The following is a 22,780-nucleotide window of genomic DNA, read 5'->3' on the forward strand; positions in this document are numbered from 1 at the left end:
TCAAATCCTTTTCTATTTCATTAAAACATTCTGACATGCAGTCTCCCAAAATGGCCACCAGAGACAAAAGAGCCCAAATGTAGGCCAAATATCACCCAGATGTAGCCCAAGTATAGCCCAATGACAGAATGTCCCAGAGTGTTCTAAAGAACAACTAGAGCGCTAACAGTCCTACTTATTACAAAGGTATGGCACACCTGAAGCCATCTTGATTGGAATAAAGTGGTAACTCTTAAAACATTTAATTTAAAAAGAAACAACATGAGGGGGTATATTTTGCCATAGAAAGTATGATTAGTGCTGCAGAATGAAAAATTAGGGCACATTTTGAGTGACTTCTCAAATCCTTTTCTATTTCATTAAAACATTCTGACATGCAGTCTCCCAAAATAGCCACCAGAGACAAAAGAGCCCAAATGTAGCCCAAATATCACCCAGATGTAGCCCAAGTATAGCCCAATGACAGAATGTCCCAGAGTGTTCTAAAGAACAACTAGAGCGCTAACAGTCCTACTTATTACAAAGGTATAGCACACCTGGAGCCATCGTGATGGGAATAAAGTGGTAACTCTTAAAACATTTAATTTAAAAAGGAACAAAATGAGGGGGTATATTATGCAATAGAAGGTATTATTAGTGCTGCAGAAAGAAAAATTAGGGCACATTTTGAGTGACTTTTCAAATCCTCTTCTATTTCATTAAAAAATTCTGACATGCAGTCTCCCAAAATGGCCACCAGAGACAAAAGAGCCCAAATGTAGCCCAAATATCACCCAGATGTAGCCCAAGTATAGCCCAATGACAGAATGTCCCAGAGTGTTCTACAGAACAACTAGAGCGCTTACAGTCCTACTTATTACAAAGGTATGGCACACCTGAAGCCATCTTGATTGGAATAAAGTGGTAACTCTTAAAACATTTAATTTAAAAAGGAACAAAATGAGGGGGTATATTTTGCCATATGAATTATGATTAGTGCTGCAGAAAGAAAAATTAGGGCACATTTTGAGTGACTTCTCAACCCCTCTTCAATTTCATTAAAAAAAATTCTGACATGCAGACTGAAACATGCACTTTGAATACCAGCAGCAGACGTCCCTGGTGAGCAGTAGCTTTACTACAGTGATCTAATGTGCAACTAGAGTGCTAACATTCAGAATTTATGGCAAATGTGTGACACATCTGAATGCCTTCTTGATGGAGCCAAAGTAAACAAGCACTGAAAATGCAATAGATCTCGCCCTCGTTTAAGTTAAAGCCATTCTGTTTGTAATGAGGTGGCTTTTTAGCTTTGCTTTTATTAGTGTTTTTTCAACTTTCATGTAAATAACATGCATCTGTATGCATATAAGTATATGTATGCATGCATTTATGTTTGTATTTATATAAATATACAGATGATATATGTTTATATATGTATGTATATATATATATTCACTGAAAAAACCATAGGTTATAGACCATATATAGTTAGGAATTAGCATTTACAAAACCTTGAAAATTCACTGAAAAAACCATAGGTTATAGACCATATATAGTTAGGAATTAGCATTTACAAAACCTTGAAAATTCACTGAAAAAACCATAGGTTATAGACCATATATAGTTAGGAATTCGCATTTACAAAACCTTATTTTACTCACACAAAACCATTGAAATTCCATATATAGTTAGTTGCACTAACTATATATCGCGCACCTGCAATCCACTGCTGATGATGTCACATATTACATCATTCATGACATGGTCAGTGACATCACTGATGACATCACTGATGACATCTCAAATGACATCACTGATGACATCACTGATGACAACATCCAGTGACTGTATGTTTCTGTAAAGTTAAAATATGTCTTACATATTGAAGAATGAGTGGATGTGTAAGTGTCTGGATGAAGGATTTAGTAGGTGCATGACTGACTGTATGAGTGAGTGATTAAATGTGTCTCACTGAGTGCATGGGTTAGTGACTAAACTGTCTTAATTTGTGCATCATTATGTCTGTTGTTCTGTAAACTGTTGCATGTGTTGATAAGTAGCTATATGAGTAACTATATGGGTTATTGATTGGTTGCCCAAGTATTTGTATGGGAGACTGAGTGTGTGTGTGGGTGGCTGGGAGGTGTATGACTCTGTGCATAGATGTGTGAGCAGTTGATTCACTAGATGTATGGTTTCAAAAGTGCATGTGGAAACAGCTGTATGGGCGGTTGACTGTGTGCATGAGTGTATTGGTGAGTGAATGGATATCTCAGTGCTACATGTCAAAGTAAGTACATATGTAAAACACAGTACATGTGAGAGTTGACATATATAAATAACTGTGCATAAGAGCCAGTGAATGTGTGAGTGGCTGTATGGATCATTGTGAACTTGTATCAGGGATTGTATAAGAGAGTAAATATGTGTTAGTATATGTTTGAATAAGTAAAGTTTGTATAACTGTATAGTTGAGGAAATGGAGGTGTGATTGATTCTTTGCATGACTGACTAGGTGTGTGAGTAACTCCATGGATGAGTGACAGTCTGTGAGTGTCTGTTTACACTGATTGTATCTAAGGTTATATTAGAGTCTGAAGAGGTTCATCGTATTATCACATGAATGATATCATCAGTGATGTGATCAGTAATGTCAAATGAGATGTCATCAGTGATGTCATTTGAGATGTCATCAGTGATGTCATTTGAGATGTCATCAGTGATGTCATCAGTGATGTCACTGACCATGTCATGAATGATGTAATATGTGACATCATCAGCAGTGGATTGCGGGTGCGCGATATATAGTTAGTGCAACTAACTATATATGGAATTTCAATGGTTTTGTGTGAGTAAAATAAGGTTTTGTAAATGCGAATTCCTAACTATATATGGTCTATAACCTATGTTTTTTTCAGTGAATATATATATATATATATACACTTACTCCACATACTGCAACATTAGGGAAAGCATTTTATAGTGTCAGGGTAAAAATTACTATTCCTACTCCAGAGAGTGCAATAGTAGGGAAAGCATTGGATAGCGTATGGGTAAAAATTACTATTCCCACTCCAGTGAGTGCAACAGTAGGGAAAGTGTTGGGTAGGGGAAGGGTAAAAATTACTATTCCCACTTCAGTAAGTGCAACAGTAGGGAAAGCGTTGGATAGCGGGAGGGTAAAAATTACTATTCCCACTCTAGTGAGTAAACCAGTAGGGAAAACGTTATATAGCGTGGGGTAACAATTTCTATTCCAACTCCAGTGCGTGCAACAGTAGGGAAAGCGCTGGATAGCGTAGAGGTAAAAATTACTATTCCCACACCAGTGAGTGCAACAGTAGGGAAAGCGTTGGATAGCAGGAGGGTTGAAATTACTATTCCCACTCCAGTGAGTGCAACAGTAGGGAAAGCGTTGGATAGCGGGAAGGTTAAAATTACTATTCCCACTCCAGTGAGTGCAAAAGTAGGGAAAGCATTGGATAGCACAGGGGTAAAAATTACGATTCCCACTCCAGTGAGTGCAACATCAGGGAAAGTGTTGGATAGCTTAGCGGTAACAATTTCGATTACAATTCCAAAGAGTGCAAAAGTAGAGAAAGCTCTGGATAGCGTAGGGGTACAAATTACTATTCCCACTCCAGTGAGTGCAACAGTAGGGAAAGAGTTAGATAGCATAGGGGTAAGAATTACTAATCCCACTCCAGTGAGTGCAACAGTAGCAAAAGCGTTGGATAGCGTAGGGGTAAAATTTACTGTTCCAACTACAGAGAGCACAACAGTAGGGAAAGCGCTGGATAGCGTAGGGGTAAAATTAACATACTTATCGATTACATCGTTTTTATTAAATAAATAACATCATAATTAATTTACAAACAAATTATTATTAAATACCAATAAATTGCATTTAATATTTACTTAAATAACATTAAATTACATCCCACACTATTCCCCCTTAAACACACAACACACTACACATACCAAATAACACAATTAATTTAACTATCAATTAATCACTTAATAATAATTAATAATACGTGAAGTATAAATAATATAATTATACATTAAAGAATTAATAAATATTAATTACCATGTATTAATTAATCCCCAATTAAATATTAATCAACAATGAATTAATTAACAATAACAATAACCTAATTAAAATTAATATAATTAACTTATTAATAAAACATAATTACCAATTATTAATTAATTAACAATTAATTAATAATAAATACCAACGAATAAAACAATCTCATGAATTAATTTAATGTAATTACTTCCCACCCTATTCCCCTATAAACCCAAAACCCACTACACATAAAAAAATCACATAATGAATGTAATTATCAATTAATCACTTAATAAAAAGTAATCACCAATTCATTATTAATTAACAATAAATTAATTTACAATAACAATAAATACAAATTAATAATACATTAATTATAATTCATATACTTAAATATTAATAAAAATAAATTACCTAGTAATAATGAATTAACAATTAATTAATAATCAATACCAATTAACTAAAACATATGAATTAATTAATTATAAATAAATTACTTCCCAACCTATTCCCCTATAAACCCACAACCCGCTCTGATACAAAAACGCAAAATTTACTTTAACAAAATTACTCATTTCTAAACAGTTATTCTAAAATGTATGAAAATACATTAAAAAAATATTTAACATACATATAAATACATACTAAAATACCTAACACTAAAAATGTTTTAGATAATATTGACAACGATATTTTGCTTACGATTTTACTGACTTTGATATTACTTACTTCGATATTAAATAAAATGATATTACTTACCTTGGGGTCGATATTCTGGTCAACGATATTCTTGACTTCGATATTCTGTCCCTGCGATATTTAAAAATCGATATTTTGACTGTTCACCCATGTAGAAAAGGTAATCAATCTGTGGAATATGTTGAGGAGAAACCCAAGCAGCGTACTGTGTATAGAGTGCTGTGAGTCAAATGTTAAGAAAGGTTGCATTCACCTTAAGGGATCAAGGAGCAAATATTAGGTAAGAGAGGGAAGTACCGACACCCTGACCCTCCTTCTTTCCTCCCAGAACGTGTTGCATATATCTCCCAGTGTCTTCTTAGGTATAGTGGGCATAACTCAAAGGGGCTCTTCAAATAAATCCTGCTTGTCCAGGGCCAATGTCAGACCTCTGATACCTCTAAATCAGAGGAACTCTAAAGGTTGTGCGTGAGACAGTCAATCATTAATTAACAGTCTATTTAGGAAGAGAGTCTTCTTCACCCATGCCACAATAACAGTGGACAAGACCTTAAGATATCCTCAAGGTATGTGAGCTGAAACTCTCTGTGTGAGATAACTTGGAGGTTGATGGTGGGAGACCCAGAAGACATTGTGTAAATTTGTTTTCAGTGATCTGCAGCAGCATTAGCACCTGAGATCCTCCCATACCAGTACCATATTTGGCCAGGCCACTTTTAGCCCGATAAATGGCCAGCATGTGGGTGAGCGATCTTTCGCCTGATTTAACCGCAAAGGAAAAGCATGCGTCAATACTCCTTGCAAGCTGGATATTTCTGTTTACTATCTGTGGAATCCAAGACCCCCTGCAGTTGAAGGTCTCCCCCAAGTAGGTTTCGAAAGGGTCAGCACCTTCAAACTAAACAGCTCAATGGGCTGCTATTAAATCCTGCCATGGTGTAACAAGGGAGCTATCTAGTATTACCCCTAGCAAACAGGCTCTCAAGTCTTTCAGATCAAAGAAGCCAACGAGGCCATCTGGAGATCTGTCCTTAGTTTTGGAAGGTTTACAGAAGGAACCTTTTGAACAATTAAAGGAAGCTGAAATCTCCTGGGTAACTTCTATGGTTGCTTTCTTAGTGCCCCTAGCTTCTGTGGTGTGAGCACTGCTGCATAACATACACACTAAATGCAAGGCCTATGACTTCATAGTTTTTGTCCCACAAAATAATTGTTTTATAGTGAAATGCATTTAAACAACAACACATAATCAAACCTAATCAATGCTACTGGATTCATAATCATCTGGGTCAAAGTGTTAAGGGTAATATGATATTTAATCTCAACTGTAAGACGACCTACAACATTCACAGATACATATGTTCCATTAAAGGTGGGGTCAAGAGCATTGAATTTGATGTGCAAATTATGGTTTGAATGACTGTTGTGTGAGTTATGGGTCGGGCTTCTAAGGAGAAACTATGAATTTCAGCTTTTTTAGCTTGAATTTTCAAGCATAGGTGCATGTTTTTTATGAATATATATAGATTCAAAAAGTACAATTGATGGACAGAATGCTGATCAATGTCAAACATTCACCCTAGTACAGAGATATGGACCTAAATCCATCAGATTGTTTTGCCCCCAATGCCATTCCAGCTTGAACCCAGCCATATGCAGATCAGTCTTGACCTTGCTCCCTATCAGAACAGTTCAGCCCGAACTGGTAGGCTGGGTACTCCCTGGACTGGAAACAAGCGTCCTAGTACAGGTTTCTGGGTTTCACCCCTCATAAGCCAAGCTAGCTTGACTCTAGTGGCATGGAGAGCACAGGACCCATGTCTGGGTATACCCGTCCCTCAAGGAGTGACCAATGCAAAAAGAACAATTGATGTACTGAATGCTGATCAATGTCAAACATGCACCCGAGCACAGAGATCCGGGCCTAAATGCATCTGTTTTTTTTGCACCCAATGCCATTCCAGTTTAAACCCAGCCATATGCACATCTGTCTTGATCCTGTTCCCAATAGGAACAGTCTAGCCCAAACTGCCAAGCCAGGTCCTCCCTGGACTGAAAACAAGCATATTAGGACCGGTTTCCGCGTTTCACTCCTCATTAGCCAGGCTAGCTTGACTCCAGTGGCATGGAGAGCACAGGACCCACGTCTGGACATACCCGCCCCACTCGGGGTGACAAATGCAAAAAGTACAAATGATGGACAGAATGCTGATCAATGTCAAACATTCACCCCAGTACACAGATCTGGGCCTAAATCCATCACTTTTTTTGTTTGCTTCCCATGCAATTTCATTTTAAACCCAGCCAAATGCAAATCAGTCTTATTCACTTTGCCACTGGATTCAAGCTAGCCTGGCTGATGAGGGGTGTTTCCCTGAAACTGGTCCCAGGATACTTGTTTCCAGTCCAGGAAAGACCTGGCTTGGCAGTTCGGGCTGGACTCTTCCCATAAGCGTGAAGTCTGATTTGCACGTGTCTAGTTCGGAACTGGGGTGGTGAAGTGAGCTAAAGAACGATGATGGATTCAATGCAGATCTGTGACTGGGGGTGAGTGTCTGAAAAGTTTCATCACTCCATCCATCATCTCCTTGTGTTTGCTTTGTGCGCCCTACGTTGGCAGGTTATGCCTAGACGTGGGTCCCTTGCTCACTTTGCCACTGGATGCAAGCTAGAATGACTTATGAGGGGTGTTACCCCGAAACCGTTCACCATGATACTTGTTTCATGTCCAGGGAAAACTTGGCTTGGCAGTTCAGGCTGGACTGTTCACATAAGGAGCAGAGTCAAGACTGATATGCATATGGCTAGGTCTGAACTTGGGTGGCAAAGTGAGCTAAAGAAGGATGATGGATTCAACCCAGATCTGTGACTGGAGGTGAGTGTCTGAAACGTTTCAACACTCCGTCCATCATCCCATTTTGTTTGCTTTTTACATATATTCAATACATTTCCACATTCATCATAAAAAATAAACAAGGACCTTCTTGTTACCTGCCAAGGCCGGCATTTGTTGATGTCAACACAAGCCCCATTTGTGGACGATCCTTGCCCAGATGTGCAGTTTATCAGAGTGTTCAATGCATGAGCAAAGGCGTAGATTGCGGTGTAAGCTTGATAAGTATAGCTCAGGTCATTCATTTCAAATAAAGTCATGATCTGGTCATCCAATGTCTCTTTCCCTGAGCAAAGTGTCTGCTCACTTTCCTGTCCCTGAATGACCATGTCTCTTGTCCCATTGGCCTCTGGAAATTTACAATGAAAAGATTTCTTATAGAAGATCTTTATAAATATATCATCAGGGTATCTCATTGGTTCTAAGCTGTGCAAAAAGTCCTCAAATCCAAGCATATGATTGGTGTAAGGAGCAATTCCCAGAGATCCATTCAGTATTCTCCAGGCCTGGTTGTCCAGTAGTCCAGGTGTAATTGTAAAGGCGGCAGTGAAGATCCAGACCTTGCCACTTACTTTCAGCGTGTAAAGGGTTTGTAGTAACATCTTGAGGTGAACCTCTTGGCTGTGAAAAATTATCACTTTTGCTGTATGTCCCTGTATCATCTTGGCAATGCGAAGGACTTTCTCCATGGAATAGCGAAGGTTGACCTGCTCCATGAAGGCTACACAGCTGCCACTCTCTTCGATCCCTCTCCTTATTGCTTGTCCTCCTTGAAGGCCCACCTCCTCATCAGACACAACCATTCCCACCCATGTCCACTGGAAGTGCCCCACCAGCCGTGCCAGGGCTATGTTCTGGAACGTTGAAGGTGGCACCGTACGTAGAAAGGAGGGGAACTGGAGCTTGTCGCTGAGGGAAGAGAGCACGGATCCATGACTGATCTGTCCAAAACATTAAACACCAGAAAAACACTTAGGGGAGAAAATTATGCAATAATAAATGTCTGCCTTTTACAAACACCAGTGAGACAGGATAATATAAATTATGGAATGGGTAACACTACTGACATCTGTAGTATACTGTTTGCACGTTCTCACATATGCTGCAATATTTTTATAAAGGTATTTTTGCTCACTCCTTTGTGACATACCAGAAGCATGAGACCAATTGGAATTCAGGCCTAAGCTGTGCCACTTTACAAGTCTTTTTAAATTAAAAGGTGGATGACAGGCTATTGTCAGACAAAAGCTTACAATGCTTTGTATAAAAGCTAGAATATGAAAATGGCAAGCCTTCATTTGAAGATGAATTTATGCTGTAGGCAAGAGTGGCCAATTCATATATCACGTAATCGGTATGTGCTGCATAACAATACACTATCATCAGTGGCCGCAGCCCTGACAGAGCAGGTACAGCTGGGCATCAGCAGTGTAAGCTTCAACTATCATGAACAGGTACAATACACTATCATCAGTGGCCGCAGCCCTGACAGAGCAGGTACAGCTGGGCATCAGCAGTGTAAGCCTCAACTATCATGAACAGGTACAATACACTATCATCAGTGGCCGCAGCCCTGAATGAGCAGGCACAACTGGCCATCAGCTGTGTAAGCTTTCCTCTCTCATAAACAGGCAAAAGCTGGAAGGGGTGTAATGTGACACCCGTTGTTTGAGTAGCGCAATTTAGAAACATTGCCTGTGGATTTGAGAAACCCGGCTGCCGATATCAAGAGTGAGGGTTTATTGACATTTAAATTACGGTGTTATCTAATCTAAGAACAGAATATGATAGAATAATACACACAGGGAGAGATGGAATCTAGGAAGTATTTGTTTGAATTGCCCTAAAAGTCCTGAAGAGGCCTGAAACAAAAGAGAGGCTGAAACGCGACGACTGCTTGTTTATGGCATCAGCATAAGATAATTGATATAAAGTACATGAAATTAGAGGAAAGGAACTGGATACAAATGGAAGGAGAAAATATTAGACCTTCTTAAGCTCCATCATACTTTTTGTTGGTGACCTAACTATAGGGAATATATTGACAAAATGATAGGTTAATATCCCTTACTAGAATTGATTGTGGGCATTTGAACCATAAGTAAGGTTCTTTATTTATGTTTGAATTTTTTCTATGTTTGTAATTTGTGGATTTGTATAAATATTGTATATATGTGTATACATATTTGTTAAATGTTTGTATATATATATATGTGTTTTCAAAAAAAAAGAGAAAAAGGAGAAAGATAAACATAACATAAAAATCAACATTTGGATTTTTTTTCTGAGTCATTAATTTGATGAACATGCATGTATAGGAATGAAGTTTATTTAAAATATAAGATTGATTTAATATTGTGTTAAGAAAATATAATTAGCGGTATATGTCCTACGATTAATATATACAAAAAAACTGCACCGTGGGCATCGTTGTTCTTACTTTTTGCTTTATTCCCAGATGCCTTTGGGTTATTCGGGTCCCCTGTTTATATTGACTGACAGAGCAGGTACAGCTGGCCATCAGCAGTGTAAGCTTCCCTCTCTCATGAACAGGTACAATACACTATAATCAGTGCAAGCAGCCCTGACAGAGCAGGTACAGCTGGGCATCAGCAGTGTAAGCTTCCCTCTCTCATGAACAGGTACAATACACTATAATCAGTGCAAGCAGCCCTGACAGAGCACGCACAGCCGGGCATCAGCAGTGTAAGTTTCCCTCTCTCATGAACAGGTACAATACGCTATCATCAGTGCAAGCAGCCCTGACAGAGCAGGTACAGCTGGGCATCAACAGTGTAAGCTTCCCTATCTCATGAACAGGTACAATACACTATCATCAGTGCAAGCTGCCCTGGCAGAGCAGGTACAGTTGGACATCAGCAGTGTACGCTCCCCTCTCTCATGAACAGGTACAATACACTATCATCAGTGCAAGCTGCCCTGGCAGAGCAGGTACAGCTGGGCATCAGCAGTGTAAGCTTCCCCCTCTCATGGACAGGTACAATACACTATCATCAGTGCAAGCAGCCCTGACAGAGCAGGTACAGCTGGGTATCAGCAGTGTAAGCTTCCCTCTCTCATGGACAGGTACAATACACTATCATCAGTGCAAGCAGCCCTGACAGAGCAGATACAGCTGGGCATGGATAGATGGGAGAGTAGATGTTGCTGTATGTAGAATGTGTATTTAAGATCATGTCCGGATTGATGGGTATGTGTGCAAAGGTGAGTGATGGTCAGGTTCTGTGTTTATAGCTGGATTAACAATCACTTTGTGTATGAAGTTTACATGTATATCTATGGTGTGTGGGTGTCAGTCAGTCAAAACAAACTTTATTTGGTTTGTTACAACCATAAAAGTACAATTTACCTCTTAACCTACTAAAAAGAAAAAGATTAATAACACATTAGATACATAACACGGCGGTATTGAAAAACATACTACTTCACAATATACATATAATTGACTATCATTTTTAAAATCGGAGTATTATAACAGGTAAATTAATAAAATCACTTAATTGATGCCTATAAAACACCTCCTTAATCATGCGACACTTACTACTGTAAACACTAATTGTTTCACGCTTATTTAATGTCGAGGACTTGCATTATCAATTCTTACTCTGTGCATTTGAGGAACACCTTAACTTTATTCATATATTTCCCCAGGGCACAGGCTATATCTAAATTCCCCATTTCCACCAACAGATTAGCGGCTTGCATCCTGTTAGTAATATTATACATTTTAAAAATCGGACATAAAAACTCCTTTCGTATATCTAAAAACCACATACAATCTAGTAGAATATGTATAATATTGCAAGTAGTACCTAAAGTGAAAGTGCAATCACCATTACATCCTATCATTTGATTTTGAGCTCCATTATTAGCGTAACATGGGTTTATTCCAATTCTCATTTTTAGTACTTCCCTCCTTAAGCTATATCTTGGTAGCCGGTCAACATAGGGAAAATGTTGGTCAAGCTCCCAAGCCGATGTCATGTGGGCTACCAAGCTTTTTTGTAATAGGTACTCCCGATCGTAAGTACGGGACATATCAGTCCCTTGGAGCCTTAGTTCTTTCTTACCTATTATTATGTGGTCTAGGAGCGGGCAAACCTTCAGTTCGAGCACCCTATATGCATTACTTATTGATGCTCTGGTCTCTTTTGCCCAGGGTAGCTCGCTCGTGGCAATTTCCTCTTTGGCCCACTGGGAGATTTTGAAAAGCTCCTCTGCTCCCAATCGCTGCCAGAATCGTACAAGGGCCATACAAGCAGTTATCGCCCACGAGGTAATTCCCAGCTCAAGTCTTGCCGCCTGTACCATAGATGATTTAGGTAGCCTGAATAAGCTTTTTAGTATATTTCCCTCCTCTCTATCCCAGGAGGTCTTACCACTTAAGTAAATGACTTCGGCTCCATACAAGAATTGAGGGGGTACCATTGCTTGGTAGGCTTTTAGGACCGTTCTATCAGACATTTCTCCATAGGCATTATTAAATCTTTTTAAGCCTTTCACAGACGGCAATACCCTCATTTTTAATGCTTGTAAATGAGTATACCATTTTAGGGTACCAGAAAACCACATTCCCAAATATCTATAATCAGCTACCCTCTCAAGCAATACAGTGCCCAGGTACCAAGAAAACTTGTTTTTCCTCCTACCGAAGCAAACAATTTTTGTTTTCTCCATGTTTACTACTAGTTTTTTTCTTGTACAGTATTCTTTGAATCAATTTAATTTTCTTTGGAGGCCTATCTCCGTCTGATCCATGATTACCAGATCATCAGCATAGAGAAGGCACGATATCTGGTTTCCTCCCAGTTTTGGGTTCGCCCCTCTGACCTCTCTTAATTTTTGGGGTAGGTCTGCTAAGAACAGGGAGACTAGTAGGGGGGCGAGCACACACCCCTGCCTTAAACCGTTCCCGATTGGGATTCTCTTCATCAATCCTCCCTCCCTATCTAGAATTATCTGTGCCCAATTTTCTATATGGAGTGCTTGGATTAGGGCTAGCAGGTCACCCTGTATTTCATACCCTACCAATGTTGACCACAGTTGCTTCCTGTCCACCAGATCGAAAGCTGCAAGGAAGTCCACGAAACAGCAGAATAATTTACCCCCCTGAATGATCGACTTCCGTGCAATGGACCAAAGAGCAAAACAGTGGTCAACCGTTGAGTGGCCTTCTTTGAACCCCCTTGTTCTGGTGGTACTATCTGTTTGTCATCCACCCATTCCTTTAGTAAACCCAAAATTGCTTTAGAGAAAACCTTTTTCGTCCTATATCCAAAAAGTTTATTAGGCGATAGTTTTTTGGGGAGTTTACATCGCCTTTTTTATGAATTGGCCTGACAATAGCCCCTTTCCAATTATCTGGGAAATTGCCTGTGTTTAAAATCCCTTGGAACATATTAGAAAAAAACTCCGCCCACCATTCTATGCTCGCTTTGAATATAATAGCTGGTAAATTATCAGGGCCTGCAGCCCGTGTTAGGTTTAATTTGTTTATTATACCTCTAATGGCATCTGGGGAGAAGTGTACTTTTGTTTCTTCCCTAATTCCAGGCCAGACATTGGCTGTTCTTCCCTCTCTTTTTGGCCATTTGCCATAGATTTTTTCCAGATAGGTCTCCCACTTGTCCTCTGGCACCAAGCAGTGTAGGGTTCCTAAGAATTTCCCCGTGCATTCCTGTATTAACTTCCAAAAACCTCTCACATTTATTCTTCAATTGTCTCAAGTAAATTTCCCCAACATTTATCCTTATAAATCCTTTTTTTATCTCTAATGGTGGCCTTATATTTTATTTTTAATTTCCTAAGTTCTATTACCACTTCATCACTATAATTACCTCTTAGGCGTCTCTCCTGTTTTCTGATACCAGCTTTTACTTTCCGGCATTCGTCATCAAACCAATGGTTGGTATTTCTGGGGTATGGTTTCACATTGTTTACTGATTTATGTTTACCGTGCTTTAATTTTATCCTGAGGCATTCCACCAGATCCCTTATTGTATCCTCATACCAGGTTATGCCCTCCTCTGGTGCTAGGTTATCTAAATTCACTGTTAACTGGTGTGCCCTCAGTTTTTTTATGTATTCATCGTAATTCTCTTAGGGCTAGATGTAGGTAAATCTAATTTACCGATTCATAAATACCGAATTTTACCGATTCGGTATTTATGAATCGGTAAATTAGAAGGAGGCAGATGTAGGTAATTTTTTAAACACAATTACCGAATCTGTAAGATTCGGTATTTACCGATTCGGTAAATACCGAATCGGTATTGCCCATTGATTCCTATGGGCCTTGAAGTCCATAGGAATCAATGGGAAATACCGAATCGGTATTTACCGAATCGGTAAATACCGAATCCTGCAAGGGTGCAGTGGGTGTCACTTTGACACCCTCTAGCACCCCAAGTACAGGCTTGTGTGACATGTGGCACACATACATGCTCTAAGGGCATGTCTGTGTCTCACATGGAACAGGTGTGCATGCACAGATTTTCACATTTGCCAAAAAGTTCGAGAATGCAAAGAGGACAAGATTGGCACAACAGGCATCAAAGAAACCTGCTTCCTCTACTGAGACCCCAGTGGCTGCCCCCACCTTGGCAGGCACTGGCGTGGTATCTGAAAACAGCGATAATGAGACCCTCACCAGCGGTTCGTCTTGGGAGAGCAGAGGTGATAAGTCAATGGACACACAAACAGCGATTTTGAATCTCGGGGAGGAGATTGATTTTTTATGCTCAGACCGGCTGCAAACACTGAGATCCAGAAACCAGAAACAGCAGCCGCAAAGCAAGAAAAACGAGCAAGGGCAAACAAACGCCAAAGAGAGCGCCGCAAAAAGCAAAAAATCACCAAAAAAGCCAAAGAGGCAATACTGGCGAAAAAAGAAGTAATGGACAACGTAATCATTAATTTATCCACCATTGTACTTACTGAAGCAGAAAAACAGCTTCTAAGTTTGGGACTCACTTATTGCCCTGTTTCCGACTTCAGCGACACTAAAACACGTGTAGACATCTTTCTTTATATTCGCAAGTTAAAACTTATGAAGTTTTTCAACATCAAGGAGGGCATAAAAAACAATCTCTCAAAGCAACCTGAAATTGCATCAACCTCCAGCTTGCTCAACGTCCCGGCTGGAGACACCAGAACTTTTTTGACTGTACATCAATTGGCAAGGAATGATGCGCCGGTTGCTGAAGATGTGCTAACACAGGATGAACTTTGTACAGCACAAATACCACAGGTAGGAATGAATTTAAGTCCATTCAAATCAAAATCAAGTTTCATCCCAATTATGCCCCGTGATTCAATTGACACATTTCACGATGTGGTTAGTGAAGATTTGAAACTACTTTACCACAAAGTGAAACACAGAAAGGGATACAGAAGCAATAGAGAACAGGCTTACACAACTCTGGTGAATAAGTTAAGCAAGGACCAAAGCATCATAGTCACCATGGCAGATAAAGGCGGCAACGTCGTGATTTGGCCACAAAAAGACTATTTTGATGAAGCGATGCTGCAATTAAACAATGGGACCTGCTACATGAGAACTACCATGAGATTGTATAACGAATCAAAAGAGGCCCTTAAAAAACTATTGTTTAAGTGGAAAAGGGAAAATATGTTGTCCAAACAAGAATTTGATTTTTTAAATGTTGAAAATCCAGTGCTACCCAAATTATATCTTTTACCTAAGGTGCACAAGATGGTGAGTCCTACCCCTGGCAGGCCCATCATCTCTGCTATCTCCAGTGTGGCTGAGCATATTGGGGAATATATTGATTACTTCCTTCAAAGTTTGGTGCAAGCATTGCCAACTTACATTAAGGATACTGGCCACTTTCTTAATAAGATCAGGAATGTTCCTTGGAGTGATGATCTGCTATTAATCACCTTAGACATAGAATCACTCTATACCAGCATTAATCATCAAACTGGGCTTAGAGCGCTTGAACACTTCTTAGGAACTAGACCCATCAGTTGCTACAAACATAATAAGATGCTGATAGAACTAACAAATTGGTGTTTGCATCATAATTACTTTATGTTTGGTAAGGAAATATTTCTGCAACAGAGAGGGGTGGCGATGGGTGCCTGCTTCTCCCCCAGCTTCGCGTGTTTACACGTGGGCTGGTGGGAGGAGCAGGTACTCAACATCACCTACAGAGATATCATGGCGAACAATGTAATTCACTGGATGCGATTCATAGACGATGTCTTTTTGGTGTGGAGGGGGGATCATACGAGTGCAGAAAACTTTATAAAATCACTCAATGTCAATAACAAAAATCTACACTTTACATCACACATCAATCATGCAGAGGCAGACTTTCTTGATGTCAAGATATTTGTTAAAAATGACAAATTATGCACTAAACTACATCGTAAGAGCACTGCGGGCAATAGTACACTCCATGCCAGCAGCTCTCACCCCCGACACACCATTGACAATATCGCTTTCGGTGAGCTATTAAGGCTCAAACGAATCTGCAGCACTGATGAAGATTGTGAACTTTGTGCGGCAGAAACCCTTAATAGATTTCGAGGGAGGGGATATAAAGAATCTGTCTTGAAGCAATCGATTGAGAAAGCTAAAAGTAGATCCAGAGATTCTCTCTTGTCAAACTCCAACACACCCATTTCAGAATCCATTATGGAGAAAGCATCAGATTCAGACATCAGTGCACCTAGACTGATATTGACATTTAATAGACAGGAACGTAAAATTCGGTCTATTATTAAACAAAGGTGGCCGGTTTTAAAAACTGATTTGGTATTGGCACCCAGAATAGCGGCAGGGCCCAACATTACATACAGGAAAGGTCTTAGCCTGAGAACCCAGCTGAGCAGAGATTTCCCTGAAGTCATCAAAAAAGACAATTGGATGGTTAAGCCTGGCTTCATCCATTGTTCTAGCTGCAGAGCCTGTAAATTTGGGGTGAACACCACCAAGTACCCCACACCCTTCAGACCTGATCTAGTGGAAATTAAGGGCAAACATAACTGCAAAACCGAGTTCGCAGTCTATGTTCTGACATGCACCTGTGGCTTAAGATATGTTGGCAGCACACGCCAACAGGTGCATGTCAGAATACTGCAACACCTGCGAGCTATCGTTAACAACGACAGCTCATACCCCGTGGCTCGACATTTTAAGGCTATTCACCACAACAACCTTGAATGCCTGACATATTATGTCATAGCCTCCATACCTAAACCTATCAGAGGAGGGGACAGAGATCTAATGCTGAGGAGACTGGAATCCCAATTTATCCTTGGGCTGGACAGTCGTTTTCCTAACGGTCTAAATACGACTGAAGACCTTCATGTATTCCTGTAAGTTATTTGTTGACCAAGATGTATTTAGTTTAAAGCTTTCCTGCCATTACCCGCCCCCCTTCCCTTTCTTGAAGTCTCTGAATGAAATATATGTTTAATTTCATCTCTTTATTTTTCGGCACACATGTTTGGAATTGGGTAAGAGTTCTTCTTTCACTCTCCATTCATATTGGAAGAATACCATTTAGGATTTTTTCCATTTCTTTTTTTCTTTTGGGTGTACTCATGATTTTGGGTTTATTATAGCACTTTAACATTGACACAGACAAAGGGGGCATGATGACGAGCAGTGATAACACTTTTTCGTATTGTGCGATTTATTCCAGTGACCATATAGACATTTCTAAACAGAATACAAAATCAGGATGGATCTATAGAGCATTTACGCTGATATTAGATGAGTTTCTTATCTAACAGACTAGAGACAACATACAACAGGTCTTAGCTCCGGTGAAGTATGTACCAATAATTCTTTGTGCACAGAGTGTTTTGTTTACAAATTCTAGTCATTGACTATTGAAACAACATTGCACTTTAGACCACGACACTTTAATGCATTGCTTTTTGCACTATCCCTGCATTTCTTGCACAAATTTACTGGTTGCGATATTTGCACATTGTCTCTGTTGCGTGTCTTTTATAGAAATCAATAATATATTTTTATAAACTAAAATGTATTTATTTTTTTAATCCATAAAATAAATTGTAATATCATTGTGATTTTAACATGATTATGCATTTATGCTGGTATAATATTCATGTAATGGCTTTATATGGCACTGAATTTGGAGAAGAAAGACTGCTCAGCCTAAGATGTGTAGTGTGTCTTTAATGTCTATCATCACATGGTTGTGAAAAAAATGCCCGCAAGAAAACTTTTGTATTTAAGCTGTTGAGATTTTACTGACAAACGATCTGTGAACAAGGGCGGATGCCCGAAACGCATAGGATCTGGTGGCTTAAGCGCAAATAAACTGTCTTTTGGCCCATTACGAACGTTGGAGTGGCGTGGCTTCTTTTCGACATTGCTGCGGCAGCTGTGGTTATCACAGGAGAGAGCTACACTTTGCACATATATATATATATATATATATATCCTGTTTCGGATCCTGGGTCCACAGCTGGAGAAGACGCCTGGACCCATCATATGTAACAGACTTTTAAAACAACAAAGTCAGTAAATCTAGCAGCAGGCAAAGCCAAAAGCTGTACAGCGCAGCACCTTTCATATGGTGTATCTAGCTTTTTGAATCAATAGCCTCTCAGTGGGCTAAAGCTCCAACTGCTGTGTTTTCAAGTAAAACCTGTAAAAACCCTTCACCCCAAAATACCACCTCCCAGAAAAGAAGGGTGTAGCTCTCTTAGAGTCAAAGTTGGAGGTTTAGGGAGAAAGGAGTGTTGATTTTCAGTTTCATTTGCTACCTGGGATTGTGTAACTAATATGTAGCTAGAACACAGTTCAGAACCAAGACCAGCTATAGAATCAAAGGGTATTAGGGAGCTTTATTGGACTCAGATGTTTTAAAGAAACATCACCTTTTACAACATTCCTGCGGGATACCATCTTTCGGGCTGTAATTCAATAATGGTCAAATATACTAATGATTTTCTGGGTCTCTCAGAGGACTGAGATATCTAGTGAATAATAATAAAATAATAACCCAGTATTTATAAATCGCAAACTAATCACTCCTAAGGGTCTCAAGGTGCTGGGGGCTGTTGGGGAGATTAAGCAAGCTATTGCCTGGAGTCACTTGGTGCTGGGCTGAGCTGCCATAAGCACCGGGGATCGAACAGTGATCTCCGTGCTCCGGAGTCCGCCGTCCCGGCCACTGCACCACACCTCTCCCAACCACATGGCTTTACTACCATTTCTAACTGGGAGCTGGTCTTTATGGCAGGGACCAGAAGTGTCTCTAAGAGATACCCCCTGAAGCCTACAGCTGGAAGAATGAAGTAGTCCTGGGTTTCTCTAAGCAGAGAGTAGGTCAATCCCTTAGGGCTTCTCTCCACAGGTTCAACAGCAGGTTCAGCCCTTCTTCTTCTGTCTTCCACAGATCCAGAGGTGTGGGGGTATTGAGGGGCCACTTTTATGCCCAGCGCCAGCCTGAAGCAGAGGGAATCTCCTCGACACTCCCTAACCATTGAGGTAAAAGTTCCCAGGGGTTCCCCTACCCATTTTTGCAGCACCTGTTTCGTAAAAAACGCAAGCCCACATTTATTAAGCCTATGCATTTTCCTTGTGTCGCTAAAGACCACAAGCATCAGTTAGGTAGAGCTGCACAAAGCGCTGAGGGCATGGGCAGAAGTTCATTCTGAACTGGGTGCAACCACAGAGGATGAGAAGCAGGAGGGGAGGAAGTGTCACCTGAATTGGAGCTTCCTGACGGGGCAGGGAGCAGAGTCTCTTCCCGTGGCCTCTCCGCAAAGGAACTAGCTTAGAGGAGGGAGGAGAGGGATTTCAAGATGCAGATGGCAAATTTAAAAATGGAGGAGAAGAAAAGAGCTTTCAAAGAGAAGAGACTGGACATGGAAGATCGGAAAATCGCCCATGAACTCAGTCTCAGAGAGCTGAATTTGAGATCTGAACAGATGAATTCCAGCAGTAGTCTTGGCAGCAAACCTACACTGTCCACTGAAGAAAGGAGTGTCTGCATACCACACGATTTGGCGCCCAGCTATTTTTTGGTGAGATGACATGGAAAAACTGGTTCTCAGTATAAGTAGTGGCTCTAAGGGTGCCCGAGGACCCTGAGGAGTCCTGGGGGGTGGGGGGGGGGTGGCTTGTGGAGGTGCATACCTACAGTGCAGAGGAACACACTCCTAGCACTAGAAATTGAGGATCATACTCCCATGAAGGCCATACTTCTCAGGAAATTTGGGTTGACCCCTGAAAGCTATAGACAGAAGTTCGGGGCAGGCACAAACATCCCACACAGAGCTGGGCGGACTTTCTTGATTATCCCAGCAAGGTACTAAAGGGTCTGGTATGGGGCAGCAAGGTAGAATATTATACTGGAATGTACAACTTATTCTTTAAGGAGCACATGCTTGATATCTGTTTTACGGAGCTGCACCAACACCTGATTGATAGCAAGCTGACTGACTCCTGGACGCTTGCTGAGGGGGCAGACTTCTGCTCCAGTACTAGAGTGCCCAAGAAGGTATCGGGTGGGCTCCCAAAAGGGTAGAGACAAAAAGAAGGAGTTTTCACAAGGTCCCCAAAACAGTTCAGAAGAGAAAGAGCCCTATTCCCACTAGAAAAAGAGCTTCCCCGACAAGAGTCAGAACAAAGCCCACAAGTGCTATGAGTGATTTGAGTATGTGCATAACAAGGGGGATCCCAAATGTCCCAAAAGGACACAGCCTCTCACTGGAGGTAAGACATCGGGGTTGACAAGTGTAGTGCTTGGGGAGGAGTTTATCCCAGTCAGTGAGTTTACCCTAGAATCCCTGGGTGATGTGGAGATGGTGCCTAAAACCCACATTCCTTCCAATACCGCAAAGTATAGGCCGTGGGTCACAATTAATGGGCAAAGAGTTGAGGCTCTGAGGGACACAGAAGTCAGTATCATTACGGTAAGGAGTCAGCTAGTTGCCCCAGTGCAGATTATACCTAATACATTCCACCAGGTTGTTGTAGCTGACAACCGGGAGGGTCACTACCCAGTGGTCCTTGTTCCATTTGAGTGGGAGGTAGGTCTCAGGTCTTCTGAAAGTTGCTGTGAGCGCTGCCATGTCTGTGGACTATTTGTTAGGTAATCATCTTGAGCACACTACCTGGAAGGAAGTAGTGCTGCGGTCACACCTCGGAATGCTTGGTTTGCCTGAGTGGATTTGTGCAACCACCAGAACAATGGCTGCCCAGGAAGAGAGCCAGGAATATGGAAAAATGCCCCAGACCGCTTGATGCCAAGGAGGGAAGGGCAAGGGGCATGGGAAACCAGCCCTTGAATGTCTCCCAGTTAAGGTATTTTAGCTTAGTGGACAAATGCGTCTGCTGTAGGGATCAGTGTTTGACCTCATGGTCACAGGTTCAAATCCTGGCGGGTCCACTCAGCCTTTCATCCTTCTGAGATTGATAACATGAGTACCATTCAGTTGAGTAACAATAAACATCTGTTATTCTGCACCAAGATGTCAACGGGTGAACATGCGCTTTGCAAATACACATGTTATGTTATGTTAGGTGGAGGATGTGCCAAAGGAGGCTAGGCCGGAGTCTACTAAGGAGATGACCTACCTGAATGAAAAGTAGAAGGGGGACCCACCAGGCAGGAGTGCGTCAAGGCACATAGAGTGCGCCCAACGCTGGAGAATTTGAGGCAACAGTCTGGAGCCCAGGCAGCTGGTGATGCCTCCAGTAATCACTGCCTTCACTGGGAGAAAAACCTGTATAGTGAGCCTAAGGCACCTATGCATGGGACAACAAGGGCACTGAATGTTCCCCAATGCTACAGGGCCTACCTACTGGAGATGGCTCATATGATACACCATGCAAGACTTCGGGGTTAGGACAAGACCTTTGCCAGGCTTGCTCCATAATTTTACTGACAGTGGATGATGATTTCATCAGCTACATTCTGTAGGACTTGCATGAACTTCCAGGTCAGAAGCTAAAATCTCCCCACATCCCTTGCCTGTCATTGGCACCCCTTTTGAAAGAGTGGGAATCAATATTGTAGGACCTCTGGTTTCCCAGACAGCCTCTGGCATCAGGTTTATCCAGGCACTGGTGGTCCAGGCCACAAGATACCTAGAGGCCATGCCTCTGAGGACTGCAACTGCACCTGCAGTGCCTAAGGTCCTAATGAGGATTTTGTACCAGAGTATGTTTCCCCAAGGAAGTGGTGTATGACAGGGGCACCAACTTCATGTCTGCTCTTATGCAGTTAGTGTGGAAGGAGTGAGGAGGTACTCATAAGTTCTCCAACACTTACCATCCACAAACCAATGGGCTTGTTGTGAGATTCAACACAACTCTCATAGGCATGATCAAGGACCTCCCTGAGGCTAAGAGGCATTAGAAGGACGTCCTCTTACATGCCTGCTCCTTGCTTACAGAGAGGTACAGCAGAAGGGGGTTGGATTTAGCCCCAATGAGCTTCTGTATGGTCATCCTGTAAGGGGATCTCTCATTCTGGTCAGGGAGGGACGGGAGCAAACTCCCAGGAAAACTCCCCTGGATGTGGTTAGCTACATGCTAGCCTTCTAGAGCCAGATGGCCCAGTTTTGGAAACAATCTTTTGAAAACAAAGAGGCCATTCAGGAGCTAATGAAGCAGTTGCATGACCGGATAACTACCCATGTGGAATTTTAGCCTGGATGAAAAGTGTGTGTGTTGCAGTCCGTGGAGGCCAAAGCCCTCCAAGACCATTTGACTATGCCTTATGAGATTGTTGAGAGTAAGGGAGAAGTCACCTACCTGGTGGACCTCAAGACCCCCAGAAACCACCAGAGTCTGCTCCATATCATCCATCCCAAACCACTCTTTGAGAGGAAGAGAGGAATGAGGTCAATATGTTGCTGGTGCCAGATGGAGGAGTGGAAAGGAAGAGTGAACCTCTCCCTAACCTAGCCTCCAAAGATAAGGATGGGTCAGTGGAAGGTGTTAACCTCTTCTCTACCCTCCCTTCAGAATAGCAGAAGGGCCAGCACTAGTTACTGGGCCAGTTCTCCTCTCTGTTTTCTTTCACTCCCGGGTCTACCCATCTGGGTATCCAGGATGTGGACACAGGAGACATTCTCACTGTCAAAAATAAAAT

The 22,780-nt window shown here is 41.3% G+C and overlaps 1 protein-coding gene across 1 annotated transcript in view; it reads right to left on the reverse strand.

Moving 5' to 3' along the window:
• LOC147693345 (extracellular calcium-sensing receptor-like) overlaps positions 1 to 8,449 on the reverse strand; it is a 112,244-nt gene extending 103,795 nt beyond the window's left edge. Inside the window, exon 1 of the mRNA XM_086935944.1 lies at positions 7,745 to 8,449. Coding sequence (XP_086792070.1) covers positions 7,745 to 8,449 — 705 coding nt within the window. The remainder of the gene's footprint in view (positions 1 to 7,744) is intronic.
• Positions 8,450 to 22,780: the final 14,331 nt, after the last annotated feature.

Source organism: Lissotriton vulgaris, chromosome 8 (genome assembly GCF_964263255.1).
Source record: "Lissotriton vulgaris chromosome 8, aLisVul1.2, whole genome shotgun sequence".
In the NCBI taxonomy this organism is placed as follows: domain Eukaryota; kingdom Metazoa; phylum Chordata; class Amphibia; order Caudata; family Salamandridae; genus Lissotriton; species Lissotriton vulgaris.